Source organism: Brachyhypopomus gauderio, unplaced genomic scaffold (genome assembly GCF_052324685.1).
Source record: "Brachyhypopomus gauderio isolate BG-103 unplaced genomic scaffold, BGAUD_0.2 sc71, whole genome shotgun sequence".
Classification (NCBI taxonomy): domain Eukaryota; kingdom Metazoa; phylum Chordata; class Actinopteri; order Gymnotiformes; family Hypopomidae; genus Brachyhypopomus; species Brachyhypopomus gauderio.
This window is the reverse complement of record NW_027506892.1, coordinates 978,588-1,005,395: the sequence shown is the minus strand read 5'-3', so window position 1 is coordinate 1,005,395 and position 26,808 is coordinate 978,588. Positions and strand designations below refer to the sequence as shown.

At 46.0% G+C, this 26,808-nt stretch overlaps 4 protein-coding genes across 6 annotated transcripts in view; 2 read left to right on the top strand and 2 right to left on the bottom strand.

The window, feature by feature from the left end:
* The window catches only part of nf2a (NF2, moesin-ezrin-radixin like (MERLIN) tumor suppressor a), a 42,226-nt gene extending 29,099 nt beyond the window's left edge, over window positions 1-13,127 (bottom strand). Inside the window, exons 1-4 of one of the 2 annotated variants that reach the window (XM_076989959.1) lie at window positions 12,770-13,127; window positions 7,880-8,005; window positions 7,622-7,744; window positions 501-584 (exon numbers count right to left, since the gene is read on the bottom strand). In XM_076989959.1, coding sequence (XP_076846074.1) covers window positions 501-584; window positions 7,622-7,744; window positions 7,880-8,005; window positions 12,770-12,865 — 429 coding nt within the window. In that variant the 5' untranslated portion in view covers window positions 12,866-13,127. Of the gene's footprint in view, window positions 1-500; window positions 585-7,621; window positions 7,745-7,879; window positions 8,006-11,808; window positions 12,137-12,769 lie in introns of those variants that run through there. The other variant, XM_076989958.1, reaches the window with a different exon arrangement.
* On the bottom strand, window positions 8,012-10,940 carry LOC143491169 (uncharacterized). Its single transcript, XM_076989965.1, has 2 exons — window positions 10,651-10,940; window positions 8,012-9,971 (listed from the first exon to the last, which is right to left on the bottom strand). The coding sequence occupies exons 1-2, from the start codon at window positions 10,659-10,661 to the stop codon at window positions 9,332-9,334; spliced, it is 651 nt and encodes a 216-aa protein (XP_076846080.1). The 5' UTR covers window positions 10,662-10,940; the 3' UTR covers window positions 8,012-9,331.
* Window positions 13,128-13,558: 431 nt separating the features above from the next.
* Window positions 13,559-21,014, top strand: fbxo21 (F-box protein 21). Of its 2 annotated transcripts, none has more exons than XM_076989957.1 (12): window positions 13,559-13,806; window positions 14,309-14,444; window positions 14,622-14,716; window positions 14,815-14,936; window positions 15,134-15,280; window positions 16,788-16,921; window positions 17,279-17,415; window positions 17,683-17,862; window positions 18,076-18,208; window positions 19,086-19,276; window positions 19,634-19,791; window positions 20,049-21,014. In XM_076989957.1, the coding sequence occupies exons 1-12, from the start codon at window positions 13,583-13,585 to the stop codon at window positions 20,264-20,266; spliced, it is 1,875 nt and encodes a 624-aa protein (XP_076846072.1). In that variant the 5' UTR covers window positions 13,559-13,582; the 3' UTR covers window positions 20,267-21,014. The 2 variants fall into 2 exon arrangements, with proteins under 2 accessions (XP_076846072.1, XP_076846071.1); XM_076989956.1 differs by having other exon boundaries at window positions 13,560-13,806; window positions 14,607-14,716.
* Window positions 21,015-21,152: 138 nt separating this feature from the next.
* tesca (tescalcin a) lies at window positions 21,153-26,755 on the top strand. The gene is made up of 8 exons (XM_076989966.1): window positions 21,153-21,809; window positions 24,099-24,168; window positions 24,529-24,609; window positions 24,842-24,981; window positions 25,765-25,826; window positions 25,925-26,032; window positions 26,175-26,213; window positions 26,318-26,755. Exons 1-8 carry the CDS (start codon window positions 21,749-21,751, stop codon window positions 26,399-26,401), a joined length of 645 nt encoding a protein of 214 aa, XP_076846081.1. The 5' UTR covers window positions 21,153-21,748; the 3' UTR covers window positions 26,402-26,755.
* Window positions 26,756-26,808: the final 53 nt, after the last annotated feature.

The following is a 26,808-nucleotide window of genomic DNA, read 5'->3' as shown; positions in this document are numbered from 1 at the left end:
AATAAAGAGGAAAAGGAGACAAAGAAAAGAGGGGGGAGAGAGGGAGGACAGAGAAGGAGTGGAGATAAAGATAGTGAGACAGGGAGTGCGTGTGAGAGAGAGAGAGAGAGAGAGAGAGAGAGAACGAAGGAAGAGACTTTTGGGCTGTGTTTGATTGGAGGCTTAAGCAGCGGTAGTGGGTTCCAGGAACGGGGGGGGGGGGGGGGGGGTGTTTGGGGGGGGTCTCTAAATTGGCACAAGGTGATGCGTGTGCACTTAGTCAAGAGCTTTGAGATAAACCACCTGCTCTCTGAGCCCTGCAACTGTCAATCAGGCAGCATCTGCTGAAACTCTTTCATGTCCACAATAGACGGCAGAGAAAGGAACGATGTGAACCGTAGAAACATATTGTGAGGAAATGACAAAAAGGTTTTAATGACAGAGAGAGGAAGAGAAATGAGAGGAGAGAAAGAAAGTTACAAACATTAAAAAAATGCAGAGTGGTTTTTGGGAGGCCTGACCTTGGCTTGGACGGCGTACGACGCCAGCAGCACGGAGGCTTCTGGGGGACAGTAGACCACCTCCTCCAGAATCTTCTTCTTGACCTGGTGGAGGACACAGCGAGACGTTACAGAACACAGAGAGGAACCCCACATGAAACCCCACGTAATGTTCTAATGGCCGCAGAATGCTGGACACCCGCTGCTAAAGGACCACCACTAGCCAACCCCATGTGATGTCACGGTATCACCACTTCCTGAGCGGAGGAGATAGCAGGATTTAGATAGCAGGATTTAGATAGCAGGATTTTCAGGCTTTTCTTGCTGCATCATTCTTTACCCAGACATCATTTACACACACAAAAAACCCAGAATATTCCAGCACATTCCCTGAGCGCGTCCATCGTCTCTGAACTGAGAGACGCACAGCAGTAGCCCCACGGCTGCTTAATGGACCCCAGGAGGGGAGGTACAGCCTGTGAGAGGGAGAAGCCTGCTCCATATTCCAGAGGAGACTCCCATACACACACTGCTTCCTGAATACAATCACCATGCTCCTATTCCCAGATGGATGGATGGAAACAGTTAACACTTTAATTTTTCTTAATTTTATGGTGATACAGTCAGTCATCGTAGTCTGTGTCCTGCAAGAAGTTGTGGGCCAACTAGATCCGGCGTGTGGAGCACACAGAATGAGCAGACAGGAGACACAGGGGAGGGCCATCGCTCACTCACTCACACTTATTAAGCACATTTGCCATAAGAATGAATACTTCCTCGTGTTTCATGTCTGGGAGCGTTTTCATATCTGTGCATGTCCTATAGAGCCGCTTCTCGCCAGTGTGTGTGTGATTGGTTGTCTGTGACTTGTACCTGTGTTAAAATTGTAAAGCGCCTTGGGTATTCTGAAAGGCGCTATATAAATCGAACATTCATTCATTCATTCATAAGTGATGTGTTTGCTCGTCTTGTGCCTGGTCTGCTGTTAAGACAAAAAGGATTATCGTCCTGCAAACAGTTCCTAACGTTCCTAATACATCAACACACCCGAATCCTCCAGGATGAGACAGAGACGACATGTTTGTGCAGACGGGCCTCTCCACTAATCTCCAAACATCAAAGACGTGCTCATCAAGGCTGTTATACGTGACAGATAACTGGGGTACTGTACCCTGCAAGCATTCCACATGTGTTGTATATAAACACAGCCACTAAACTAGCTAGCACAAACAAGGATAAATCATTATCCTGCATTACTGCTGGACTTCTTTACTGTATTTGTTGCAGGAGATGTAATGGTGTTTACATCAGAGAACCCATGAGACGGCCCGTTGATTGTTTTGTTGAACTCTTTTGAACCATCAGAATTAAGAATTTGTTTTTTGCTGTAGTTCAAGCCATTTTAATGTTAATGGACACTGAATTAATGACGTATCCGTTTGCACTGCCAGTTGTTGCTATGGTAGCAATGAAGTTAGGAAACTCAAAGAAAAATAGCCCTATGAAATGAATAGTATGATTTTAAAATCTGCGTTTTCTAATGTAAACTGGTTCCACCACCTATAACGTCTTCCAGAAGCACTTTGGGCTGATGAAGGACCCAAATGTCCTGTTTCTCTGGAATCTTTGTGTACTTCACTACAGTTCTGACTTGAAGGCTGTCCAGTAAAGTTCTGTTTGCGAGCAGATAGACAAGCCGACAGTGGCAGCGTTGCACGGGAGGAGAGGCCGTCCCTGATACCATCAGATCCAGAAGAGGTGGTGTCAAACCAGAGACCGTACATATAATGGACGGTACGTCACCGCTGACTCCCATTGTGAACTTTTGAAGCCACCTAGATGACCGCACGTACACCGCCATCTTGGATGCGCTTGTGCAGTAGATGAAAATTGGAGCCAGAGCATGCGCATTAGAACCGGTAGGCAGGACAGTATCTCCGCCAGAGACCGTATCTCCGCCCCAACATCCGTTAGGATACGCCCACCAGTATAGACACTTTTGACGTTTTACAAAATAAACAAAGGTAAAATGTTTTAATACTGCTGTCGAGAGTTTTGCTGTAGAGAGTTTTGTTGTTGAGCGCGTTCACGTTTGAGCGTCTGGTATTAGATGTCAACTAACGCAGCTATTAACTGTCAATCACCTTATCACCACACCCCTTTAAATAACGCTTAATAACTTCTATAAAATCTGTTTATCGTAGAGAAAAACACTGGGAGAGATACTAACGCAATGGGGTGTTATAAAATTGACAAAATATAACTGCTCAAAAAACTTATTTTACGTGTAATAAAAATTCAAAGTTTCTCGTCTGGCCCGTTCACTTACATGGGAATGGGCGGGGTTAAAAGTTGTACTGCAGCCAGCCACTAGAGGGCAGCTGACTCACGGAGGCTTCACTTTTCACTTGCGTCGTCCAGTCCACTTATATATACGGTCTGTGTCTCAAACGCACATGCTCAACACGTCCCTACAGACACGGGGCCCAGGGAATCAGGACCGGAGAGCCCATCCCAGGATTCAACCCTGAACCTGCTAGAACAGGGATGTCAAAGTCAAATGCACCGAGGGCCAAAAAACCAAATTTGCTACAAGCCGAGGGCCGGACTGGTTCAATGTTTATTAAAACATTGAAATGATTGCACATAGCCTATTGAACCAAGACCTAACACAGTGTTTATTATTTAATGCTTAAATGAATAAAGCAATACTTTCTTATGGATCTGTCAGTAATTTCAAGTGAAAACATTTTTCAACAAGCAAACAGATAAAAACAAACTTCCTTCAAAGAAAACATGTCCTGTACATTAAATGAATAAAGTAATAAAGGTTTGAAAAGTGCTGGAATTTAGGCTAAAGTACTTGAAAATGCTTGAAATTGTAATTACTTTGTTTCACAACAAATATCTGTCTGACTGAACAGTTAACAAATACGAGCCTCTTGTAATTCCAGGACGAAACATGAGAGAACGTGAAGACGTTAAGATTGGGCGTTCTGAAAATAAACAACCATTAAATAATGTGAATAAAAGCGAATTATGTCGAATCATTTCGAATATATGTATAAAAATTTAACTTAATTAAGTTTAACGTGCTGGTGCGCACAACGTTACAAAATTCGAGAGGTGCACGACCTCGCGAATCGACAGCGCGCGACGCCCTCGCCCACGGGCGGAGCCACTGCGATTACGTCATTTTCGCAGAGCGGACCTTTGCCGCTTGTGTGCGCTGCAGTGACTTCGCGGGTTACCGTTGCGTTGTGGGGAATGTAGTGTTTGTGCGTGCAAAACACCAGCGGGCGGCTGTGGCCTGCGGGCCGGTTCTAATAGTAATTAAATATCATCCAGGGGGCCATAGATAATCAATTCGCGGGCCGGATCTGGCCCGCGGGCCTTGACTTTGACATATGTGTGCTAGAACATTCTCCACCGGAGTTAAATGGTACACGTGAGCCTGTTAAGATTATAGGACGTGGGGGTCTTGGATTCCTGCGGTCTAATACAGACTAATGTCCAGAACTGACACGCACACATTTGTGTTAAACGTAGCGCTGCTCTGTTGAGTGTTATCCTGATAGAGCTGCTTGCAGCGATGCACACAGGAACTGAACACACTTCCATCTGGACCTCAGTTTAACACAGCAGCACTGCAGGAAGTGTGGAGGAACCTAATGGATAATTGACAAGTTCTACTTGATCAATGGTGAGACTAACAAATCCTTCCTCTCTGGAGAGAGTGAAGGAGGGAGGGGGATAGAGAGAGAGAAAGACAGAGAGAACGGTGGTATTGCCAGTGCTAACTGACAGGGTTAGACTCTAATGTGCGCATTGATTCCTCATGGTAGAAAACAGCAGGACAAAACAATGTGGACCTGGAAGTGGCCAGGAAAGTCGCAGTAACTTGCAGCCGTGAGGAGAAACTTCTGACCATGACGGAGTACAGCTGCTTACCCTCACAGTGCGGATCAGATAAATGTGCTGATAACACTATTAAAAACCTTTTAGGAGAAGATGCACTTTGAAGAGAAGAAGATGGGCAGCACACGCTGGCTGAGCTGGAGTTCTCCGTGCGACCAGCGTTTGAAGTGGCAGCTCCCTACTGCATTTAGAGCCTTGGGTGAGGAGAAACCTCCTCTCTGCTGCTGGCTAAACCTTAGAAAGCAGAGCAGACGTCAGCAGAGGCTTTCGAAGACCGGGAAGGCAGACTCCGGACGGGTCTGCGTGTGTCCGCGGGGTGGGGTGGGGGGTGGTGGGGATCCACACTCTGGCTTCTTGGGGGGGGGGGGGGGGGGGGGGGGGGGTTAGGCCTGTGTCGGCACATCTCAACTCTGAGATGTTGGCTTGCGCATCTCGGCATCGTGAGGCAAGTTAAACTCAGTTCCTCTGAGCGCTCCAGGGTGTTTACACCATGACAGAAGGCTGCATATGAGACGGGCTAGTTGGTCGCTTTGTAAAGCAGCACACGGTGGTCTGGGACGCATCAAGAACGAGGAGCGAGGGAGGAGAGACAGAGAGAGAGAGAGAGAGAGAGAGAGAGAGAGAGAGAGAGAGAGAGAGAGAGAGAGAGAGAGAGAGAGAGAGAGAGAGAGAAAATGTTATGGATATGCAGCTAAACCCCAAACCTGAACCCTGGAAATCAATGAGGGAAGAAGCACTTTATGGATGAGGATGTCAGCTGATGACACGGTGTTGTTTCACGAGTGACATCACGCTAAAACCAACAGGATGTCAGCTGATGACACGGTGTTGTTTCACGAGTGACATCACGCTAAAACCAACAGGATGTCAGCTGATGACACGGTGTTGTTTCACGAGTGACATCACGCTAAAACCAACAGGATGTCAGCTGATGACACGGTGTTGTTTCACGAGTGACATCACGCTAAAACCAACAGGATGTCAGCTGATGACACGGTGTTGTTTCACGAGTGACATCACGCTAAAACCAACAGGATGTCAGCTGATGACACGGTGTTGTTTCACGAGTGACATCACGCTAAAACCAACAGGATGTCAGCTGATGACACGGTGTTGTTTCACGAGTGACATCACGCTAAAACCAACAGGATGTCAGCTGATGACACGGTGTTGTTTCACGAGTGACATCACGCTAAAACCAACAGGATGTCAGCTGATGACACGGTGTTGTTTCACGAGTGACATCACGCTAAAACCAACAGGATGTCAGCTGATGACACGGTGTTGTTTCACGAGTGACATCACGCTAAAACCAACAGGATGTCAGCTGATGACACGGTGTTGTTTCACGAGTGACATCACGCTAAAACCAACAGGATGTCAGCTGATGACACGGTGTTGTTTCACGAGTGACATCACGCTAAAACCAACAGGATGTCAGCTGATGACACGGTGTTGTTTCACGAGTGACATCACGCTAAAACCAACAGGATGTCAGCTGATGACACGGTGTTGTTTCACGAGTGACATCACGCTAAAACCAACAGGATGTCAGCTGATGACACGGTGTTGTTTCACGAGTGACATCACGCTAAAACCAACAGGATGTCAGCTGATGACACGGTGTTGTTTCACGAGTGACATCACGCTAAAACCAACAGGATGTCAGCTGATGACACGGTGTTGTTTCACGAGTGACATCACGCTAAAACCAACAGGATGTCAGCTGATGACACGGTGTTGTTTCACGAGTGACATCACGCTAAAACCAACAGGATGTCAGCTGATGACACGGTGTTGTTTCACGAGTGACATCACGCTAAAACCAACAGGATGTCAGCTGATGACACGGTGTTGTTTCACGAGTGACATCACGCTAAAACCAACAGGATGTCAGCTGATGACACGGTGTTGTTTCACGAGTGACATCACACTAAAACCAACAGGATGTCAGCTGATGACACGGTGTTGTTTCACGAGTGACATCACGCTAAAACCAACAGGATGTCAGCTGATGACACGGTGTTGTTTCACGAGTGACATCACGCTAAAACCAACAGGATGTCAGCTGATGACACGGTGTTGTTTCACGAGTGACATCACGCTAAAACCAACAGGATGTCAGCTGATGACACGGTGTTGTTTCACGAGTGACATCACGCTAAAACCAACAGGCTGTGTTCAATTATTCAGTCAAACCAAGATTGAAGAGCAATCTAGAAGATGAGACTGGTGTGCCCATCAAGAGGAAATACCTTAATAGATTAAACTGTCAGTTTCCTAGTTTCTTCTATATTTTCTTTATGAATGTGACACCATTTATCATTGTGAGTGATGTGCAGCTGTTGTCCTGATGTTTTTACAGTTCTACTACTGTTTTAGAGCAAGAGTTGTAACGATAGTGTAATTGGTATATTGATACAGTAATGGGTAAATTGATGTTTAGGTGGGATAATAGCTGCTTTAATGGGTTAACTGATGTAATAGCTGTGGCGACAGTTGAATTGGTGTTTAGTGGGTGTAATAGCTGTAGTGATAATTTTATCGGTGTTTAGTGGGTGTAATAGCTGTAGTGATAATTTTATCGGTGTTTAGTGGGTGTAATAGCTGTAGTGATAATTTTATCGGTGTTTAGTGGGTGTAATAGCTGTAATGATAATTTTATCGGTGTTTAGTGGGTGTAATAGCTGTAGTGATAATTTTATCGGTGTTTAGTGGGTGTAATAGCTGTAGTGATAATTTTATCGGTGTTTAGTGGGTGTAATAGCTGTAGTGATAATTTTATCGGTGTTTAGTGGGTGTCATGGCTGTAGTGGTAATTTAATTGGTTTTAGTGGGTGTAATAGCTGTAGTGATAATTTTATCGGTGTTTAGTGGGTGCAATAGCTGTAGTGATAATTTTATCGGTGTTTAGTGGGTGTCATGGCTGTAGTGGTAATTTAATTGGTTTTAGTGGGTGTAATAGCTGTAGTGATAATTTTATCGGTGTTTAGTGGGTGTAATAGCTGTAGTGATAATTTTATCGGTGTTTAGTGGGTGTCATGGCTGTAGTGGTAATTTAATTGGTTTTAGTGGGTGTAATAGCTGTAGTGATAATTTTATCGGTGTTTAGTGGGTGTAATAGCTGTAGTGATAATTTTATCAGTGTTTAGTGGGTGTCATGGCTGTAGTGGTAATTTAATTGGTTTTAGTGGGTGTGACGGCTAGCCCAGGGTCTTCCTCACCTGAAGGAAGAAGAGGTGTTGGGTGATATCCTGAACCAGCTCTTCCTCTACGTTTTCAGGATAAAACTTGGCCAGGAAGTTCAATACAAGAGGTTCTTCTTTAGGTACATCCTGATCCAAAACCTTCCAGAAACCCAGACACAGGTTAACGGACAGAACAAATACAGAAAACGCTGGAGAAACAGAGGCTATAGTCTAATGAGTCCAGGTGAGGAGTGTGTGGAAACATCTGAAATATCAGCGTAATGCTTCATTTACTCTCTTGTCCATCTTCAGCCAGGCCACAGAGTCCTTGATGGTGTACTGAAGGCCAAAGAACCAGGTCTCCCGCAGGCCCAGCGTCCTGCACACCAGCTCAAACAGGTCCTTTCCTTTCCATTTCACCTGCACATTGGACAGAACACACTTCAGATGTGATCTCACAATTTGACAATGATGTTTGATTCTCATAAGAATTTCTGGCAAATCGTTGTAGTATTTGTCTGAATTATTTAATAACACTGAATACTGAATGTAAACACTGAATACACAAATGTGACTGGAAGTGGAATACGGAAAATAAAATAAATTCCCCAAACTTTATGTTTGGAGAAGTGTTTAAACAAGGGACTTGCTCCCCACACACTAATAGCGAGTGGTAGTGTTGAAAGAGAACCGTCAAGAGTGAATTTACACACTACTGCATTAGTTTAAACTGGAAAGCAATTACCCTAACCAAGGTCAAATTAATTCTTCAGACTGCCTCCATTTTCCCTTCAAACACAAATCCCAGAGCAGAACAATCTGCAGGGTGTGAAATCGATACAAATCATAGACTAATACTCGAACAAAAAAAAAAAAAACAAAAAAAACTAAAGAAATCTGAGGGTCACTACTGAATAGTGAGCAGCCCATTCTGCTCAGATTGTGAAGACGTACAGCCCACTAAAACAACCCGTGATGCATCCTCATTTTCAGCACGGTTAGGATGTCCGTCCATTGTTATACACGCAGCTGTGGGCTTTTTCTGCTACATGTTAGTAAGCTAGCACTAGTGACCACTCTGTGTGTGAGCTGTTAAGTGCACTGGTTTTGTTAAAGCAGGCACAGGTCTCTGGATCATCTGCTGTACTACATCAGAACTTCATCAGCAGCACATCGACAGGCGTTCAAGGTGTGGGTTTATCTGGTCTGCTGGTTATGTATGAGGACACCTGTCAGCACGCCATCCAGAGTCTGGCCAATTAAACATGTGATGTTTCTCCTACAGACATTAATGGACCTCCAAGACCAAAGACAGGCTGGAGACGCTGGAGCTTCAAGCGCGCAGGACGAGGCAGAGAGACAGACAGAGAGAGACAGAGAGACGGAGACAGTGCATCTGCAAGCCTGTCCGGCAGGCACATGACTGCACACTGATCAAATCACATCTGATTATGAAACACTTTAAATTTGGAAACCCCAGTGGAAATTCAGTAGAGCAACAGAAAAATAAATAAAGCATAAGACCATGAGCTCTGCGAGACCCACTCACACTCAGCAGCATTATCTTTTCATGGGCTTTCTGCCTAACCAGCACATATTGATTGAAGCAAAGCCAATATGTTTACTGCAGCTCGTGAACGTTAACGGTATCTCCTCTTTTTTTTTTTTTGAAGGAGCCACAGTTGCATAACCAAACACAACTCAACACAGGAAACATGTCAGAGAGCAACTTGCAAATGAGGAGTCTTAACTGACACAGACACTCTCCGCCGACACTCTCCACCGACACAAACACTCTCCGCCGACACTCTCCACCGACACAAACACTCTCCACCGACACTCCCCACCGACACAGACACTCTCCGCCGACACAGACACTCTCCTCCGACACAGACACTCTCCACAGACACAGACACTCTCCACAGACACAGACACTCCGACACTCTCCGCCGACACAGACACTCTCCTCCGACACTCTCCACCGACACAGACACTCTCCTCCGACACTCTCCTCCGACACTCTCCCCCGACACTATCCACAGACACTCTCCACCGACACAGACACTCTCCACCGACACAGACACTCTCCACCGACACAGACACTCTCCACCGACACTCTCCACAGACACTCTCCACCGACACAGACACTCCGACACTCTCCTCCGACACAGACACTCCGACACTCTCCTCCGACACAGACACTCTCCTCCGACACAGACACTCTCCTCCGACACTCTCCTCCGACACTCTCCGCCGACACTCTCCGCCGACACTCTCCGCCGACACTCTCCGCCGACACAGACACTCTCCTCCGACACAGACACTCTCCGCCGACACTCTCCGCCGACACTCTCCGCCGACACTCTCCGCCGACACCAAGGTACAGCTGCATCATTTAGGGAAATTAGCAATTATGTTCTAGGAGTTAAGCTGCAGATGTGTATACATGGTCCACACAGTACCATACCAAGCACAATTACAAATGGACTTACACAATGTTTTTATAGAAAATGTACGAGATGAGACAATACAGTACTGCTATTTATTAAACAGCACTTAAAAGACCAGTTACTCCAATGCAATAAAGGATTATTATTAAGAAGATATTATTATTATGAAGATACTTTTAAACTAGTCCTCACCAGGATTTTGCTCAGGCTTCCTGGATTGTGTTGATTCCACTAATTTTACCTGGATTGCTAATTAGAAAATCTAGCAAGCTTGAGCAAAATCCTGGTGAGGACTTTTAATCGCAGAACCTGGAATTGACAGCACTATTTTAAACATTTTGAAAATGTGATGAATGCAGATGTTCTGGTTTACAAATTGCATTATTTTCTAATCAGCCGTTTTTGACCAGGTTTCCTCCTGCAGTCCAACACCAAGACTACATTTAAGGTCCAGATTAATTTAGGCCTATATGACATGTGATGCCTCGCTCAAAGCACATTCTCCTTTAATCACAGGTAGCCATATAAATGTGCACACGCACACACACACACACACACACACACACACACACACACACACACACACACACCCTTAATCTATGTCAATTACTCAACCTCAGTCTCATAGGTAGATGCACTCTTTTGGGACAAGGGGGAAATATGAACTTGATAAAATCAATTCATCTTCCATGTGAGGCTGAAATACCCAGGCAGCAGTGCAGTCCCGGCACTCTCGGTCTCTCCTTAATTACATTCCACATTAGCCAGCTAGTGCAGACACAGCCACCGCCAAACACCTGTGAGGATGGAGCCTTCACTGGGGAGGGGGGGCATCCCAAACAACACTCACTCACCGGGGTCCTCTGGATCCAGGGCAGAATTATACGCTTCCACACTACATATGATGAGCTTAATACCCCCCCCCCCCCCCCCCCCCCCACCACCACCACCACCTCCCTGTGCTTTTAGTCAAGCAGACGCACCATCGCTGCAGAACATAAATATTCAAACATGCCCCCGCGGGGAGCGAAACAGCAGGTAGACGACAGCTTACAGAAGAGTATGCTAGAATCTGGCATGACTGCCGTGATATTCTCACTAGTATCCAAAGGGAGGGGAAACATCAAACCACCAATGTGTGGTCCAACTGGGAAGAAAAAATATTACAGCAAGATCCATATTTCTGAAGACATGCTGCCATCAAGTGGAGACCGTTAGAACACCCAGAACGTGAGAGCAGGTCAACTCTCAACCTAGACGTTATCGTATCATCCATTTATGTTATAGAATATGTGACATCAGATTACAGTCCTCACCATAAATGTGCTATCTGTTTCCCAACCTCGCCTTAGCGAAGAGTAAGATATCACGACAAAGTGGACAATCAACATTTTTAGAAACATGAACTACCTTCGATTACTGAAATCCAGGGATATCAATCCTGGACCTGCTCAAACAGATACTGAGGATTACGATATCAGTGTTGTGAATGAAAGCTCAGATTGTGAATCCTGGAGCATCAGCTATGCAGTGTGTGGACTGGGTTTGGAACACAAGACTTCATCTGGGTTACAAGAACATTTCTAAGCACTTCAGTCAATGGCAGGTCTCCTTCTCGCTACAGAGCTTTGACCAATCACCCTGTTGGATGGTAAAGTTGCACCATACCACTTACATTTATCCTAGCAGCTGCACACTAAATGCTCCGTAAAACTTACAAAAAGTAATTCACAATAAAACTTTTTTTTTTAAGTAAACACAGTCCAAACTGACAATGTAAACAAGTGCCTGAACAATCCGGTCGTGTGGCCAGAACCGACAGTTCTTAATGCAGACGTCTGTTTTCTCTCTGGCTGGGACAGTCCTGGGTAACCAGAGGCAGAGGATGAAGCAGACAGTTGGATAGACGGAGAGGGTGATGGAGAGGGACAGAACCACCCGTGAGAGAGGAACCCGTGCTGCCATCTCCACCACCTCCACCTAACTCACAAAGAATGTGTTGGTCACAGGACACTCGCTTCCTGTCATTTGAGCTAAAAACAAACAAATGAATTTTAAAAACAACAACAAGCGTAGTCACTGAAAAGGCACACAGCAGGTCACGTGATGCGTCCCAGAAGCGAATGGCATGTGTAAATAAAATGAAGCTCACAGACAGAAGATCAGATTAGACACAAACTGGTCTAACCCCCCTGATCTAACCACCCCCCTCGCTGACACTCCTGTGTGTGTCCAGAACATGTAGCACACGTCCAGCGCCACACACCCGTCCGGTCCACACACACACACACACCCGTCCGGTCCACACACACACACACACCCGTCCGGTCCACACACACACACACCCGTCCGGTCCACACACACACACACCCGTCCGGTTCACACACACACACACCCGTCCGGTCCACACACACACACCCGTCCGGTCCACACACACACACACACACACACACACCCGTCCGGTCCACACACACACACACACACACACACCCCCGTCCGGTCCACACACACACACACACACACACACACACCCGTCCGGTCCGACCCACTGTGAGTAACTATAACGACTATAAGAGGTGAACTGGACCCCAGCGGCACTGTGGGGGAAACCGGGCCCCCTCACCCCTCACTCCTCACACCCCAGCCCCCTCACTCCTCACCCTTCACTCCTCACACCCCAGCCCCCTCACTCCTCACCCTTCACTCCTCACACCCCAGCCCCCTAACTCCTCACCTCGCAGCTGAACTCCAGGTCCGCGTCCACCGTAACGAGTCTGACTCTGAACGTCCTGCTCTGCGCTCTCCGTAGGGCCGCGAGCACGCGCGCCATGACGACGCCGCTCGCGCCGCAGCCGTTAGCTGTTTGGCTAGCTACTTTCTCCCCTCAACTCCAGCGAACTCCACCGAGCGGCTGATCTAGCCGGGGCACTTGTTGCACTAACGCCAACCGCTCAGTGTGTGTTGTCGGAAAGAAAAACACGACATTTCTCCCACACTTTGGGCTGAATTAGACACTAACTCGATGACTGTCTAACATCGGCGACTGGTTAGCTGACCTAGCTGTGAACTCGGCGGGATTTCCTCATGCCATTCACCACCGCGCATGCGCACCAGCGGCTCCCAGCACCGCACACTTCTAAACAACACTGACCGAACTTAGATTAAAAAACACTTTTGGCTTTCAGAGAAATACACGTTAAAGTGATTATAGTTTTAAATGCAGCTTTAATATGAATTCATTATCTTATAGTGTTCTCAGATCAACTAAAAATACGTACATACAATTAAAATTGTTTTCTAGATGAGCAATTTCTGAATGATTATATATTTACACAACACATTAACGGACAGGCAATTTATTAATGTAGCTACTACATTTTATACAGCAACATCAGCAAGAGGACAAACACTTAACACGATATTTGTAAAAAAAAAAAAAAACACGGGCCGAACCGGTCGCGTGCGCGTGCGCGCGCTAAGCCCGGCCCCCCTGCACCAGAAGGGGGGCGGGGCCTCGGCGATGATGTAATGGGAGTAAACAGACAAGATGGCGACGCCTTGTAGCGTAGAGCGGGGTCGGGGCTCCGCGTCGCGCGTATCTGAGACGTACACGAAGAAACTGACCGACCTACCGACGGAGTTGCTGGAGCACATCTTGTGCGTCCCGGTCCTGACCCACGTGGACATCGCCAACGTCTCGCGCTGCTGCAGGCGCCTGCAGGACGTGTGTGAGGGCGGTGGGAAGGTGTGGGCGCACCAGTACAGACGCAGGTGGGGTGATGATGGGCGTCACGGGCCCGTGTGGCTCACACACCTGCTGCTGGCTTATATTACATTATATTACATTAACTCGAGACCTTACTGGGGTTATATGTGCGTCCAGCAGCACTACTGACACCACAGTCACACTGTCAGTGTCTCTGGATTCTGCTCATGCACCAAACGTACCATCGCATTCTGACAACTGCTGCATCTTCTAGTGTGGACCTTAATTGCTTAGAAACCGCAGAAAAAGGCAAAATGAGCAGAGATATTCAGTCTTCTTATCCAGTTCGTTTTTGAAGCAAGTAACCTTCATTAGCTTACTTAAATAATCATTTTCTGAAGTACCCAGTGCCTGCAGCCAGTTACAGCTGGAACATCATGGTGTAGCTATGGAAAAGACATTATTGTTTGTACGAAAGGTCAGCTGCTAAGTGCAGGAATTTGACTTGGGTGTCTGGTGCTGTTTTTATTTGAGGATGTATAATGGGCCCTTATGTTTCATTCCCAGGTGGCCAAGGCTACAGAAGCTTCATCGGCAGAATGAATCTTCTGATTGGCTAAAGGAATTCAAGACAAGGCACATGGTTTGCCTTCAGATCCAAAGGACCGTTGTGTCGATCTCCAAAAGATTCTTCGCAGAAGTTGTAAGTGACTTGGAGAGCAGACGAGATTTCAAGTGATGAATCTTGAGTGTGAATTAATCTTGAATATTTTCATATATTAACGCACAGCCGGAAGGCGAATAAATGTAAAAGGTAAGAGGAACGTCGGCTGTTTAAGCACTAACCCAGTGGTCTGTAACTCAGCCTTGCATCGGCCAGGTCTTGGGGGACAGCTTTGCTGAGATCGAATCCCTTGGCGCCCCGGAACATTTCTGTGAAGACGAGCTTCTCTCCATTCTCAGTTCAGACAGAAGGTCATAACCCTTTCTAGCTCCTTCATCCCTCTCGGTTCCGGATGCTTCTGAGCGTTGAGTGTTCGCAAGTTTGTGAATCACCTCTGTCTGTCCTGTAGGAAGAGCTTGACACTGAAGTACTATGCAAAGAAAATCCTATACTTCCTTCGTCAACAGAAAATCTTGAGGAATCTAAAGGCTTTTCTGGAGCGTCCTCCAGAAGAGCAGTCGGCCTTGGAAGGTAAAAGCAATGCACAATTTCGTGCATCTTTTTCTGTATTTTTTACTTGTATCTTTACAGAACTTAGTAGCACTTTGTTGTCCGTGTCTTAAAGACAGACAAATCCATGTATGGTGTGTTAGACATGGAAAAGTTGACATCCTGTTGTGCATTATGTTTATTTCCAGTGTTTACCTGTTCAATGTTCCCTTTTGAAGGTGCCGTTCTGGTTGATCAGTACTGTAACCCACTTGCTGATGTCACCCTCGAAAGTATATCGGTCCAAATGGATGACATCACTGACAAGGTGAAAAAGTATCTACGAGTGAAAAATGCATCTCATCCAAGCTTGCGACAGAGCCAAGGTGGGTCAGCCGTCCCCCACACGGCCACAGGCGGAGTCTTTCCCATGTGTTTTATTTCTTTATAGTGAAGTGGTGAAGCTGTGATCATATCTCTGTGTATGTTCATATCTCTGTGTGTGTTCATATCTCTGTGTATGTTCATATCTCTGTGTGTGTTCATATATCTCTGTGTGTGTTCATATATCTCTGTGTGTGTTCATATATCTCTGTGTATGTTCATATCTCTGTGTGTGTTCATATATCTCTGTGTGTGTTCATATCTCTGTGTGTGTTCATATCTCTGTGTGTGTTCATATCTCTGTGTATGTTCATATATCTCTGTGTGTGTTCATATATCTCTGTGTGTGTTCATATCTCTCTGTGTGTGTTCATATCTCTGTCTATGTTCATGTCTCTCTGTGTTTGTTCATGTCTCTCTGTGTATGTTCATATCTCTCTGTGTGTGTTCATATCTCTGTGTATGTTCATATCTCTGTGTATGTGTTCTGTGTTTGTTCATATCTCTCTGTGTGTGTTCATATATCTCTGTGTATGTTCATATCTCTCTGTGTGTGTTCATATCTCTGTGTGTGTTCATATCTCTGTGTATGTGTTCATATCTCTGTGTATGTTCATATCTCTCTGTGTGTGTTCATATCTCTCTGTGTATGTTCATATATCTCTGTGTATGTTCATATATCTCTGTGTATGTTCATATCTCTCTGTGTTTGTTCATATCTCTCTGTGTTTGTTCATATCTCTCTGTGTTTGTTCATATCTCTCTGTGTTTGTTCATATCTCTCTGTGTTTGTTCATATCTCTCTGTGTTTGTTCATATCTCTGTGTATGTTCATATCTCTCTGTGTGTGTGTTCATATCTCTCTGTGTGTGTGTTCATATCTCTCTGTGTGTGTTCATATCTCTCTGTGTGTGTTCATATCTCTCTGTGTGTGTTCATATCTCTCTGTGTATGTTCATATCTCTCTGTGTATGTTCATATATCTCTGTGTATGTTCATATATCTCTGTGTATGTTCATATATCTCTGTGTATGTTCATATCTCTCTGTGTATGTTCATATCTCTCTGTGTTTGTTCATATCTCTGTGTATGTTCATATCTCTGTGTATGTTCATATCTCTGTGTATGTTCATATCTCTCTGTGTATGTTCATATCTCTCTGTGTATGTTCATATCTCTCTGTGTTTGTTCATATCTCTCTGTGTTTGTTCATATCTCTCTGTGTTTGTTCATATCTCTCTGTGTATGTTCATATCTCTGTGTATGTTCATATCTCTGTGTATGTTCATATCTCTGTGTTTGTTCATATCTCTCTGTGTTTGTTCATATCTCTCTGTGTTTGTTCATATCTCTCTGTGTATGTTCATATCTCTCTGTGTATGTTCATATCTCTCTGTGTATGTTCATATCTCTCTGTGTGTGTTCATATCTCTCTGTGTGTGTTCATATCTCTCTGTGTGTGTTCATATCTCTCTGTGTGTGTTCATATCTCTCTGTGTGTGTTCACAGGAAGCAGTTTGGTGGAAGATCTTGAACTTCAGCAGCAGGTGATTTGTGCCCTCAACTCTGTTCTGTATGAGCAGCTTCAGTACAAGGGCAATGAGTGTGACTACTACAACCCATTGAACTCGTACATACATCAGGTACACCACCACCACACCGCCTACTGCACTATTCATGTTTCTGGTGACTTCCAGCGTTTTGTTTGTTTGTTTGTGTCTGCTTACTGTCTCAGTCGTAACCGAGACGCTGTACTTTAACTGAGTCGTAACTGAGACGCTGTCCTTTAACTGAGTCGTAACTGAGACGCTGTCCTTTAACTGAGTCGTAACTGAGACGCTGTCCTTTAACTGAGTCGTAACTGAGACGCTGTCCTTTAACTGAGTCGTAACTGAGACGCTGTCCTTTAACTGAGACGTAACTGAGACGCTGTCCTGTAACTGAGACGCTGTCCTTTAACTGAGACGTAACTGAGACGCTGTCCTTTGTCCTCTGGCTAGGTGGTGGTCCGGAGGACTGGCATTCCCATCAGCCTCTCTGTCTTGTACATGACTCTAGCCAGGAAGTTGGGGGTTCTCCTGGAGCCCGTCAACTTCCCCAACCATTTCTTGCTCCGCTGGTGTCAGCGCCAGCCAAGGTGGGCTATCTGCATAACATACCTCTCGGCCATGCTGCTTTATTTACTTATTCATTTATAATTATTAATACTTTATTATTGTGAATTACATTCTCTTGTTGGTCTAACCTGGGGAAAAAAACAATATATGCTTCAAATATAACAGTTGTCTGATAGTTTATAATACCTCTTTTATAAGATAATACCTCTGTTATAATAAGAGGTATTATAACAGGTCATTAAGGATGAATTGTGGCTACAAAGCTCAAAACGGTTCACCCCACACAGGAGCGACGACATCTACGACTACATCTACATCGACGCGTTCGGGAAGGGTAAACAGCTGACGGCCAAGGAGTGTGAGTACCTGATCCGACAGCAGGTGACGGCCGACTACTACGGCACCATCAGCACCACCGAGCTGCTCCTTCGCATGGTGGGAAACCTGCTCAACATTGGCAAGAGGGGGTGAGTGAGGTCCACTACCCCAGTTACCCTGAGATGCTCTGGGTGTGTTTGAGCACCATTAAAACAAGTTCTATCTGCAGCCCTCCAGTTTAGCACCCGTGTGAACCTCATGTTCATGTCTTGACTGCTAAGACTGCGGTTGTCCCTGCTGTCCAGAGTCTAAAGGGTTGTTTGTGTGTCCATGCCTGCGTGTGCGTGCCTGTCTCGTCCCAGAGAAGGTAATGAGAAGTCCTACCAGCTGCTGCGGGACTCTCTGGACCTGTACCTCACCATCGACCCTGACAACGTGCAGTACCTGCTGCTGCAGGCACGTCTCTACTTCCACCTGGGCATCTGGCCCGAGAAGGTCAGCGCTCCACCCGCACCTCCACCCATACCTCCACACGCACCTCCACCTAAACCTCCACCCGCACCTCTACCCATACCTCCACCCGCACATCCATCCATACCTCCACCAGCACATCCATCTATACCTCCACCCGCACATCCATCCATACCTCCACCCATACCTCCACCCGCACATCCACCCATACCTCCACACGCACCTCCACCTAAACCTCCACCCGCACCTCTACCCATACCTCCACCCGCACATCCATCCATACCTCCACCCGCACCTCCACACGCACATCCACCCGCACCTCTACCCGCACATCCACCCATACCTCCACCCCCACCTCTACCCGCACATCCACCCATACCTCCACACGCACCTCCACCTAAACCTCCACACATACCTCCACCCGCACCTCCACACGCACATCCACCCATACCTCCACACGCACCTCCACCCATACCTCCACCCGCATCTCCACACGCACCTCCACCCGCACCTCCACACGCACATCCACCCATACCTCCACACGCACCTCCACACATACCTCCACCCGCACCTCCACCCAAACCTCCACACATACCTCCACCCGCACCTCCACTCGCACCTACACCTGCACCAACTTTGTGGGTTTATCACAAAGCCGTCCAGAGAGAGTTTTTCACATTCAAATGCACTGAGAACACAAAGGGCAGGACCAGTATAAACATAACAGTGAAGGAAGTCAACGTGCACAGCTGTTTCTTTTAGAGATGTGGAACAACAACAGATTCCTGTGTGTGTGTGTGTGTGTGTGTGTGTGTGTGTGTGTGTGTGTGTGTGTGTGTGTGTGTGTGTGTGTGTGTGTGTGTGTGTGTGTGTGTGTGTGTGTGTGTGTGTGTGTGTCCAGGTACTGGACATACTGCAGCACATCCAGGCGTTGGACCCGTCCCAACACGGTGCGGTGGGCTACCTGGTGCAGCACACGCTGGAACACATTCAACACAAGAGACACGCCGTGGAGCCAGACGTGAAGACACGCAGCGCCCCCGAACACACACACGTACAGTACTCCGTGGGCCTCATCATGAAACACAAGAGGTGTGTGTGTGTGTGTGTGTGTGTGTGTGTGTGTGTGTGTGGAACGTTCTGGAACTGACCTGCTGCGTGACACAGCTGAGCACCACCTTCTCCACCAGGTGGAGGTGGCTGACGGTGCTGAACAGGCACTGGACTAAATAACTTTATTAGCCGTAGTTAGAAGATTCACTCTAAGGTATTTAAGGCTTTTTCTGCTCAACAGTTGAACGGTGAGCTGGTATTTCTCTGTGATTAATGTACTAGATGTTAAGTTTAGAATCTCACCTTCGTTTAGCCACTGTGTTAATGAAGACAAACGCAAAGCTGCAACACGGTACACTGTCAGCTGCTCAGCCGGGTCACTGGTTCTGTTTGCAGATCTGGCTACAACTGTGTTATTTATGGATGGGATCCCAAATGCACGATGAGCCAGGAATGGATCAGCACCATGCGTGTCCACCAGCTGACCAGCGGGGCCACGCAGCCCTTCTACAACGTGCTGGTGCAGGACAGTACCTGTCGCTACGCTGCACAGGGTACGCTCACACGAGCACAACTCTCACCATGTGGCGCCCTCTTGTGGCACATTGTCTGCATTAACCATGTAGTTTAAAAATGCACAGCGTGACACGCAGGCCACAGGGTCCCAGGGCCAGTCTGTGCATGAATCACGCTGTTAGTTTGCACACTTTGGGAAGATTGAACGGGTGTCTGCAGGGGGTGATACGCTGGTACGAACGGGCTGGACTTTCTCCCTTAACGCTGCACTGTGACCCTCTCGGTGTTTCCACAGAGAACCTGGAACCACACTCGGCCCCTCTGGAGATCGCCCACCCTGAGGTGGGACGCTACTTCTCCGAGTTCGCCCACACGCACTACATCGCCAACGAGGAGCTCCAGAGCCGTTACCCAGACGACGCCGCGGAGACCCAGAGCGCCGTGCAGGAACTTTACGAGGCGCAGTCTCTCGGTTCAGGGCCGAGCGCCGATCACCGAGCCGTGGACCCATAGAGCCAGAACGGCCCCCACACCCTCACCTCTCACCACCAAACACCCACACCAGCCACCTGATCACCTGCCGCGCTGGGAGAAGTTGCCCCGTGCTGCTGATCTGAGACCAGAGCTCACGATGCACGTTTCATGTTTCTCAAACAAGTCAAGTCTTGGCTTCACAAAGGCTGTTTGTGGAGGAGCTGGTGTTTTCATTCTTACTACACTGTAAATCAACACTGCTTGCTCTAAGAAGGGCAAGGTTGCACAATGTTTGTAAAGTGTAAAGTGCAGTAGGAGCAGCTTGTGATGGTGGGGGCAGCTCGGGGGGGCTGTTCCCAGGTCAGGTGTTCAGCTTCAACATACTCACTACTGCAGACTTTCATTAACACTACACGAATCAGAATCTGATGCATTTGGGAATCTGGCACCAGATTGAGTTTTTTTAGGTATTTTTAAAGGCTCTGGTTCAAGGTCAGTACCATAGGACAATTTTAACCAGATTTGCATATTCTGTGTCGTCAATTCATAAAAATCTAAAACCATTTTCATTCTTACACTGATGTTATGGCACTTAGAGGAGGATCAAAAGAGTTGTCACCTTAAGTATTTTTTTTCTAATATATTTACAAGTAAAACACTAGTACACAAGGGCTTGTGGAAGTGACCCGAGGACGATGTCGTAAGGACGGAGACCTTTGAGTGGTTCTAGGAAACACGAGACCAGATTGACCGTCTCAATAAAACTGAGGAGCGCAAAGTGTCTCAACCCAGTGTCTTGTATTATCATCTTTTATAGTTTGACATTCACAATAATTTTGGCAATTTATTTTTGTTTTTCTCACAGTACAAGATCACTAAGATATAGAGAAGATATAGTCTAAGATATAGAGAATATATATATTCTTAAATATATAGTAGGCCTACGTATACTCTTAGACACTTATATATAATTCTGCTAACACATAGAACATGCAATTTTAATATTTGTCTGCCCACTATAGCCTACTTACAAACTGAATGGCTGAGTTGTAAGACTTTTGACCTTCAAGATGAATCGCCAATTATTGTACCTATATGGAGATATTTGTAGGACATGGAGCTTTAATGTTTATGACAAATAGACCGTTCGTCGTTTTAGTGACATTTTTTTTTTACATGTAATGCAAATTCACAATGCAAATGTGACCATCGTACGTACAGACACGACTCCACTGTGCCGCTTCACTTCCTGAACAACATCGCCTTCTTCTGAGCCTGGACTCCTACTTCTCCAACACCTTCACACCGAGATGTTTCCTCCTCACACACGGGGCGTTTAGTCGTGACAGCGGCGGGGACTGTGAGGACCTGAGGACAAGTCTCACCTTTATTTCTCCGCACAGGTCTCACCTTTCTCCGCACATTTCTCAACTTTATTTCTCCGCACAAGTCTCGCCTTTATTTCTCCGCACGTCTCACCTCAGTCCTCACCTGTCCGTCCGCCGGTCCGGTTCCGTGAACATGGGCTCCTCTCAGTCCGTGGAGGGACTCGACCTGCAGGACCTGTCGGAGAAGACCGGCTGTAAGTAGACGTCCACGGACCCTGTGGAAACTTTACCCACTTTTATTTCATTATAATATCTTAAGCGGCGGCGTATAAACGCGTGTAGTCAGCTCTTACACCTCAACACTAAACACTGAACGAGATGATTAGATTAGTCTGTTGTAAAAATATATATTTGTCATATACTGAAACAAACGCTCTAAGTGACCTTTAACATGTCCAGATGAGGTTTAAACCTTTTGAAGTACAGCTGTTTTCGACAGATCAGTGGTCACTGTACATCAGTACAGTTGGGTATGTCATACTGACACAAATGGAGATAATTTTGTAAAGAACTTTGATTTATTCTGTGGGGTTTGTGTGATTGTGATCGACAAACGACCAACACTCGCGCCTGCGCAGTTCCAGTCTAGACTCATATTCTCATAACCGCACTTGTGCGTTTGTGGCTGGGCAGTATTTCCACATTTTACAGCACAATAGAAAGTCATTATTTATTGTGTAGAAGGCTATCACCAGAGAGCAGGCCTGGGAGAAGTGCACAAATCTTTCACTTGAATTAAGCACATACAGTCACTATCACTGTTAAAGTCAATGTCAAGTTTTTAAATGCTTTTTAAATGTATTAAAGCATTAAACTTTACATAAGAATTGAAGGATGACGGGTCTTTCTAAACCGAAATGATTGATAACTGAATGCAATATGGGGAAATTGGCACGTTACAGCAAACGAATAGTGTAATTTATGTAAAATGCTCTTCTGACAAAAATTACTGCTTAATAATTACATTTCATTATTTAATTATTGAGATTTTCAGTTGACTTAAACCTGAACACTTTATGAACATAACATAGTTAAACACGTATTGGAGGTAAAACATAAAAAATAGGTTCCATTTTAACCACAGTGGAGTAAGATGTTATAGTCTCAGAGTGTGAATAACCAAGTACATATACCAACAACCTTTACTCAGCTATAGTTGAGGAGTATAGTGTGGAGTATAATAGTGGAGTACATACACTCTTACTCTCCCACTGCAAACAGCCATCTTGCATGTATACTCACTGGCATCTCTATGCCTCTCGTGTGTGTGTTTTATTCATCTTACAGACGGTACAGACTGTTGTCATACACACTTTACGGGCCACCATGTACTATAGTAATTACTACTCAGTTTCTGAGCATGTGATCACTGCTGATCAGATATTATTTGGGTGGCTGTGCGTTCTGAACGCAGCAACAGTGCGTGACTGTTTACACACAAGGACCGTTGCTAAACTGGAGCAGAGTGACCTGTGGATGTCCAGACAGTGGGAACTGATGAAGAGTTGACTGACTGATGAAGAGTTGTGCAGTCAAACAGAGTCTCTCATCTACCAAACTTGAGAACTGTTTTGGATACACAAAAAACAGAACAAAAAACAAACGAACAATAAACTAAAAGCTTAAGAGAGTATAAAACACTAGCTAGACTGACTAGATGTCTTTATTTCTTATATACTGTGATTAAAGCACAGGGCATGATCAATACATTAACTAAAGCATCTGAGCTGATCAGTTGACTCACTGAATTATCATAAATGGCTAAATCTACACTGCTAATATCCTGCAATAGTACAACCGGTGGCCTTTTTACAGAGAACTGTGATGTACACAAGCCCTGCACCTGTAATTCATTCCTCTACCTTCTTGTTCTTTGTTGTAATTTAAATCCCCAAAGTAGTCCAGTGTGTGGTTCCAGTGTGTGGTTCCAAACAGAGGCACTTCAAGTCCTTTCAATCCACATATAATGGTAGGCGCAGTGGGAGGCCAAACATGACCTTCAAATCCACACCTACTATTTTGGTCTCTGATCCTTCATGACAAATCCTTTGTATTTGGCAATAACATGACATGTTTATGACTGTTGGATCTTCTCATGAGTATTCAGGTGTTTCCATCAGCGACTGACGGGCGAGACGGTTTCCCCGTTTGATTCAGTGTGTACGCTACATCAGAAACTACAGCGCAGTGCATTAAAGTTTAATTTTCATTTTAACTGAGCTCACACTTAATGTATGACATAGGACTCATAAGCATTATGATTAAACAGGTTCTTATGGGTTTGTTTTTGTGTTCTGGTGGACAGACGTGCATTAATGGGTCTTGGGGTTACGTGTTCCTAACAGGGGGGCATATTAAGGGAGGTACAAACATTTGAGAGGACACGTGTGAACAGTTGTGGGAAAAGTAGATTAACACTTGTTCTTATCTTCACAACTGATAACTTAAACCTGTTAACTTGTCTTTTTCCCTCCTCTCCCTAGTTTCTCTGGAGCAGGTCAGAAACCTGTACAAAAGGTTTAAGTTCCTGTCCAAAGATGAGGACACTTTAAGGTATTTTTCACCATAATATCTTACTGATAAGCTTAGTAAACCCCTCAGTACCTGTGACCTACATTCCTAGACTTATTCAAACCCACCAATCAAGTTCAAGCAGGTTTTTCTAGCCCTGAGTAGAAGGGTGTGGCTGTGTAAAACCACACCAGCCCGCCAGGAACCACGGCAGGTCACTGCACTCGGCCCAATCAATAAAAACAACAACAAACAAACGTTTTTTGGGTGGCAGGATTCTGAAGGGGAAGCCCAGGCTTCATGTAAGGGACGCAGCTGTAGGGTAACGTGTGTCTCTGGCTACATGAGGTGGGTCCATGCTGGAATGGGTTCAGCACTGTTGTCTTTCTCTCTTAATTCCAGCAAGGAAGACTTTAAAAGCATCAGTAATTTGGCAGAGAACCCCATCAAAAAACAGATCATCAATGCATTCTTTGATAAAAGGTATTTACAATGGTCAATTCCTCTGGCTTTGATTTAATTAAAAATAAAATGTGTATTGGCCTTCTATATATTTACATACACAATTTACATGCCACTAAACACAATATGATTTCTGGAATATTTCTTAAAGGCAACACAGACGTCTGTAGATTTTACCTGCATAGCACACAAAATGAATGGAAACAAAAAGAAAAAAGACAAAAATCAAATGTCTGTCCCTGGTCCTGCACAGGAACTTTGGCCACAATGAGAAGGGGAGTGTAACGGAGATCAGCTTTGAGCAGTTCCTCACCGTGATGTCATTCTTCAGACCACTGCGTCACGACATGACGGAGGATGAGAGAGAGAAGATGAGGAGGGAGAAATTACACTGTAATATTGCAATTCATTTTTCATGAGGCAGCTTCATAACTATTTGTACAGCCTCCACGGACTTTAATCACAGTACAGTGCAGTTAGTTCCTGAACATATTTACCTGATTCTGCTTTATCACACAATATCGTACTGGGCAGGATGAAGTATTGAAATTGATAACGCTCAGGGAAGTAGAAAGGACACATTAGAAGGATGTGGGTGGTGTAAAGTCACCGAGGTGATCACTGTGGGTGGTGTAAAGTCACAAGCGTGTCAGAGGTGATCATTGCGAGCGTGTCGGAGGTGATCACTGTGGGTGGTGTAAAGTCGCGAGCGTGTCGGAGGTGATCATTGTGGGTGGTGTAAAGTCACGAGCGTGTCGGAGGTGATCTCTGTGGGTGGTGTAAAGTCGCGAGCGTGTCTGAGGTGATCACTGTGGGTGGTGTAAAGTCACGAGCGTGTCGGAGGTGATCACTGTGGGTGGTGTAAAGTCACGAGCGTGTCGGAGGTGATCTCTGTGGGTGGTGTAAAGTCACGAGCGTGTCGGAGGTGATCGCTGTGGGTGGTGTAAAGTCACGAGCGTGTCGGAGGTGATCGCTGTGGGTGGTGTAAAGTCACGAGCGTGTCGGAGGTGATCACTGTGGGTGATGTAAAGTCACGAGCGTGTCGGAGGTGATCACTGTGGGTGGTGTAAAGTCACAAGCGTGTCGGAGGTGATCGCTGTGGGTGGTGTAAAGTCACGAGCGTGTCGGAGGTGATCACTGTGGCCATAACGTGTCACCGTGTCTTATGTCCCACAGTCCTGTTCAACATGCACGACAAAGACGGCAGTGGAACCATCACGCTGGACGAGTACAAACGGGTAAGACCGGCTGTTAGCCTAGCGTTCACGCTAATCCCCCCCCGGACTCAGTGCACATGTCGGGCTCTATGTCATCGCTGTGTCCTGGTTCTCCACAGGTGGTTGAGAGGTTGGTCTGCAGCTCAGGAACCCTGGACATTGAAACAGCCAAAGCCATCGCTGACGCCGCCATGTTGGAGGTGACAAACGTCACCATGGGAGAAACGGTACAACTTCCATTTTACTTGATGCCTCTATTTAAAAAAACCTTTAATTTCTGATGTGAAAGTAAACTAATTTGTTTACAGCAAAAGCTGATCACATTAATCATTATTAATAAGTTATAAGTCCATAACTTCTTTTTTTAAGGGGCCACATGATGGAATCAACTTTGAGGACTTTTTTAAGGTTTGTTAAGTACAGTGAATCGTGAAGTACAGTTTTTTCATCACTTTTCGATAACTCAATATTATCCTATATTCCTCCGTTTACATCGTCTGTCTCGTCCACAGATTTTAAAAGGATTCGAGCTGGGGTCACGGATGCACGTCCGCTTCCTGGACGTGGACACTCCAACACTGAACTGCAGGAAGTGACGTTTCCCTGTGGAAGCTTTCACTCGCACGGCCTCGGGTCACCAGCGGTCCATGCAGTCCCTCTATGCCACGCCCCCAGCCCCTCCCCCACCGTCTTGTAGCCCCTCCCCCACCACACCTTTGCCCTTCCCCACCCCCAGCCCCTCCCCCACCACACTTCAGCCCCTTCATTCATCTCGAAGAACCGACCAACCCACAGGACACACACACACTCCTACACTCTGCTGAACCGACCAACCCACAGGACACACACACACACACACACACACTCCTACACTCTGCTGAACCGACCAACCCACAGGACACACACACACACACACACTCCTACACTCTGCTGAACCGACCAACCCACAGGACACACACACACACACACTCCTACACTCTGCTGAACCGACCGACCCACAGGA

Coding starts and splice junctions, on each gene's coding strand:
- tesca (XM_076989966.1), top strand. CDS start 21,749: ATGGGCTCCTCTCAGTCCGTGGAGGGACTCGACCTGCAGGACCTGTCG. Junction 24,982..25,764: donor GAGGAGGGAGAAATTACACT/GTAATATTGCAA, acceptor TATGTCCCACAG/TCCTGTTCAACATGCACGAC. Junction 25,827..25,924: donor CGCTGGACGAGTACAAACGG/GTAAGACCGGCT, acceptor GGTTCTCCACAG/GTGGTTGAGAGGTTGGTCTG.
- fbxo21 (XM_076989956.1), top strand. CDS start 13,583: ATGGCGACGCCTTGTAGCGTAGAGCGGGGTCGGGGCTCCGCGTCGCGC. Junction 14,445..14,606: donor AAAGATTCTTCGCAGAAGTT/GTAAGTGACTTG, acceptor TCTGTAACTCAG/CCTTGCATCGGCCAGGTCTT. Junction 17,416..17,682: donor TGGTGTCAGCGCCAGCCAAG/GTGGGCTATCTG, acceptor CACCCCACACAG/GAGCGACGACATCTACGACT.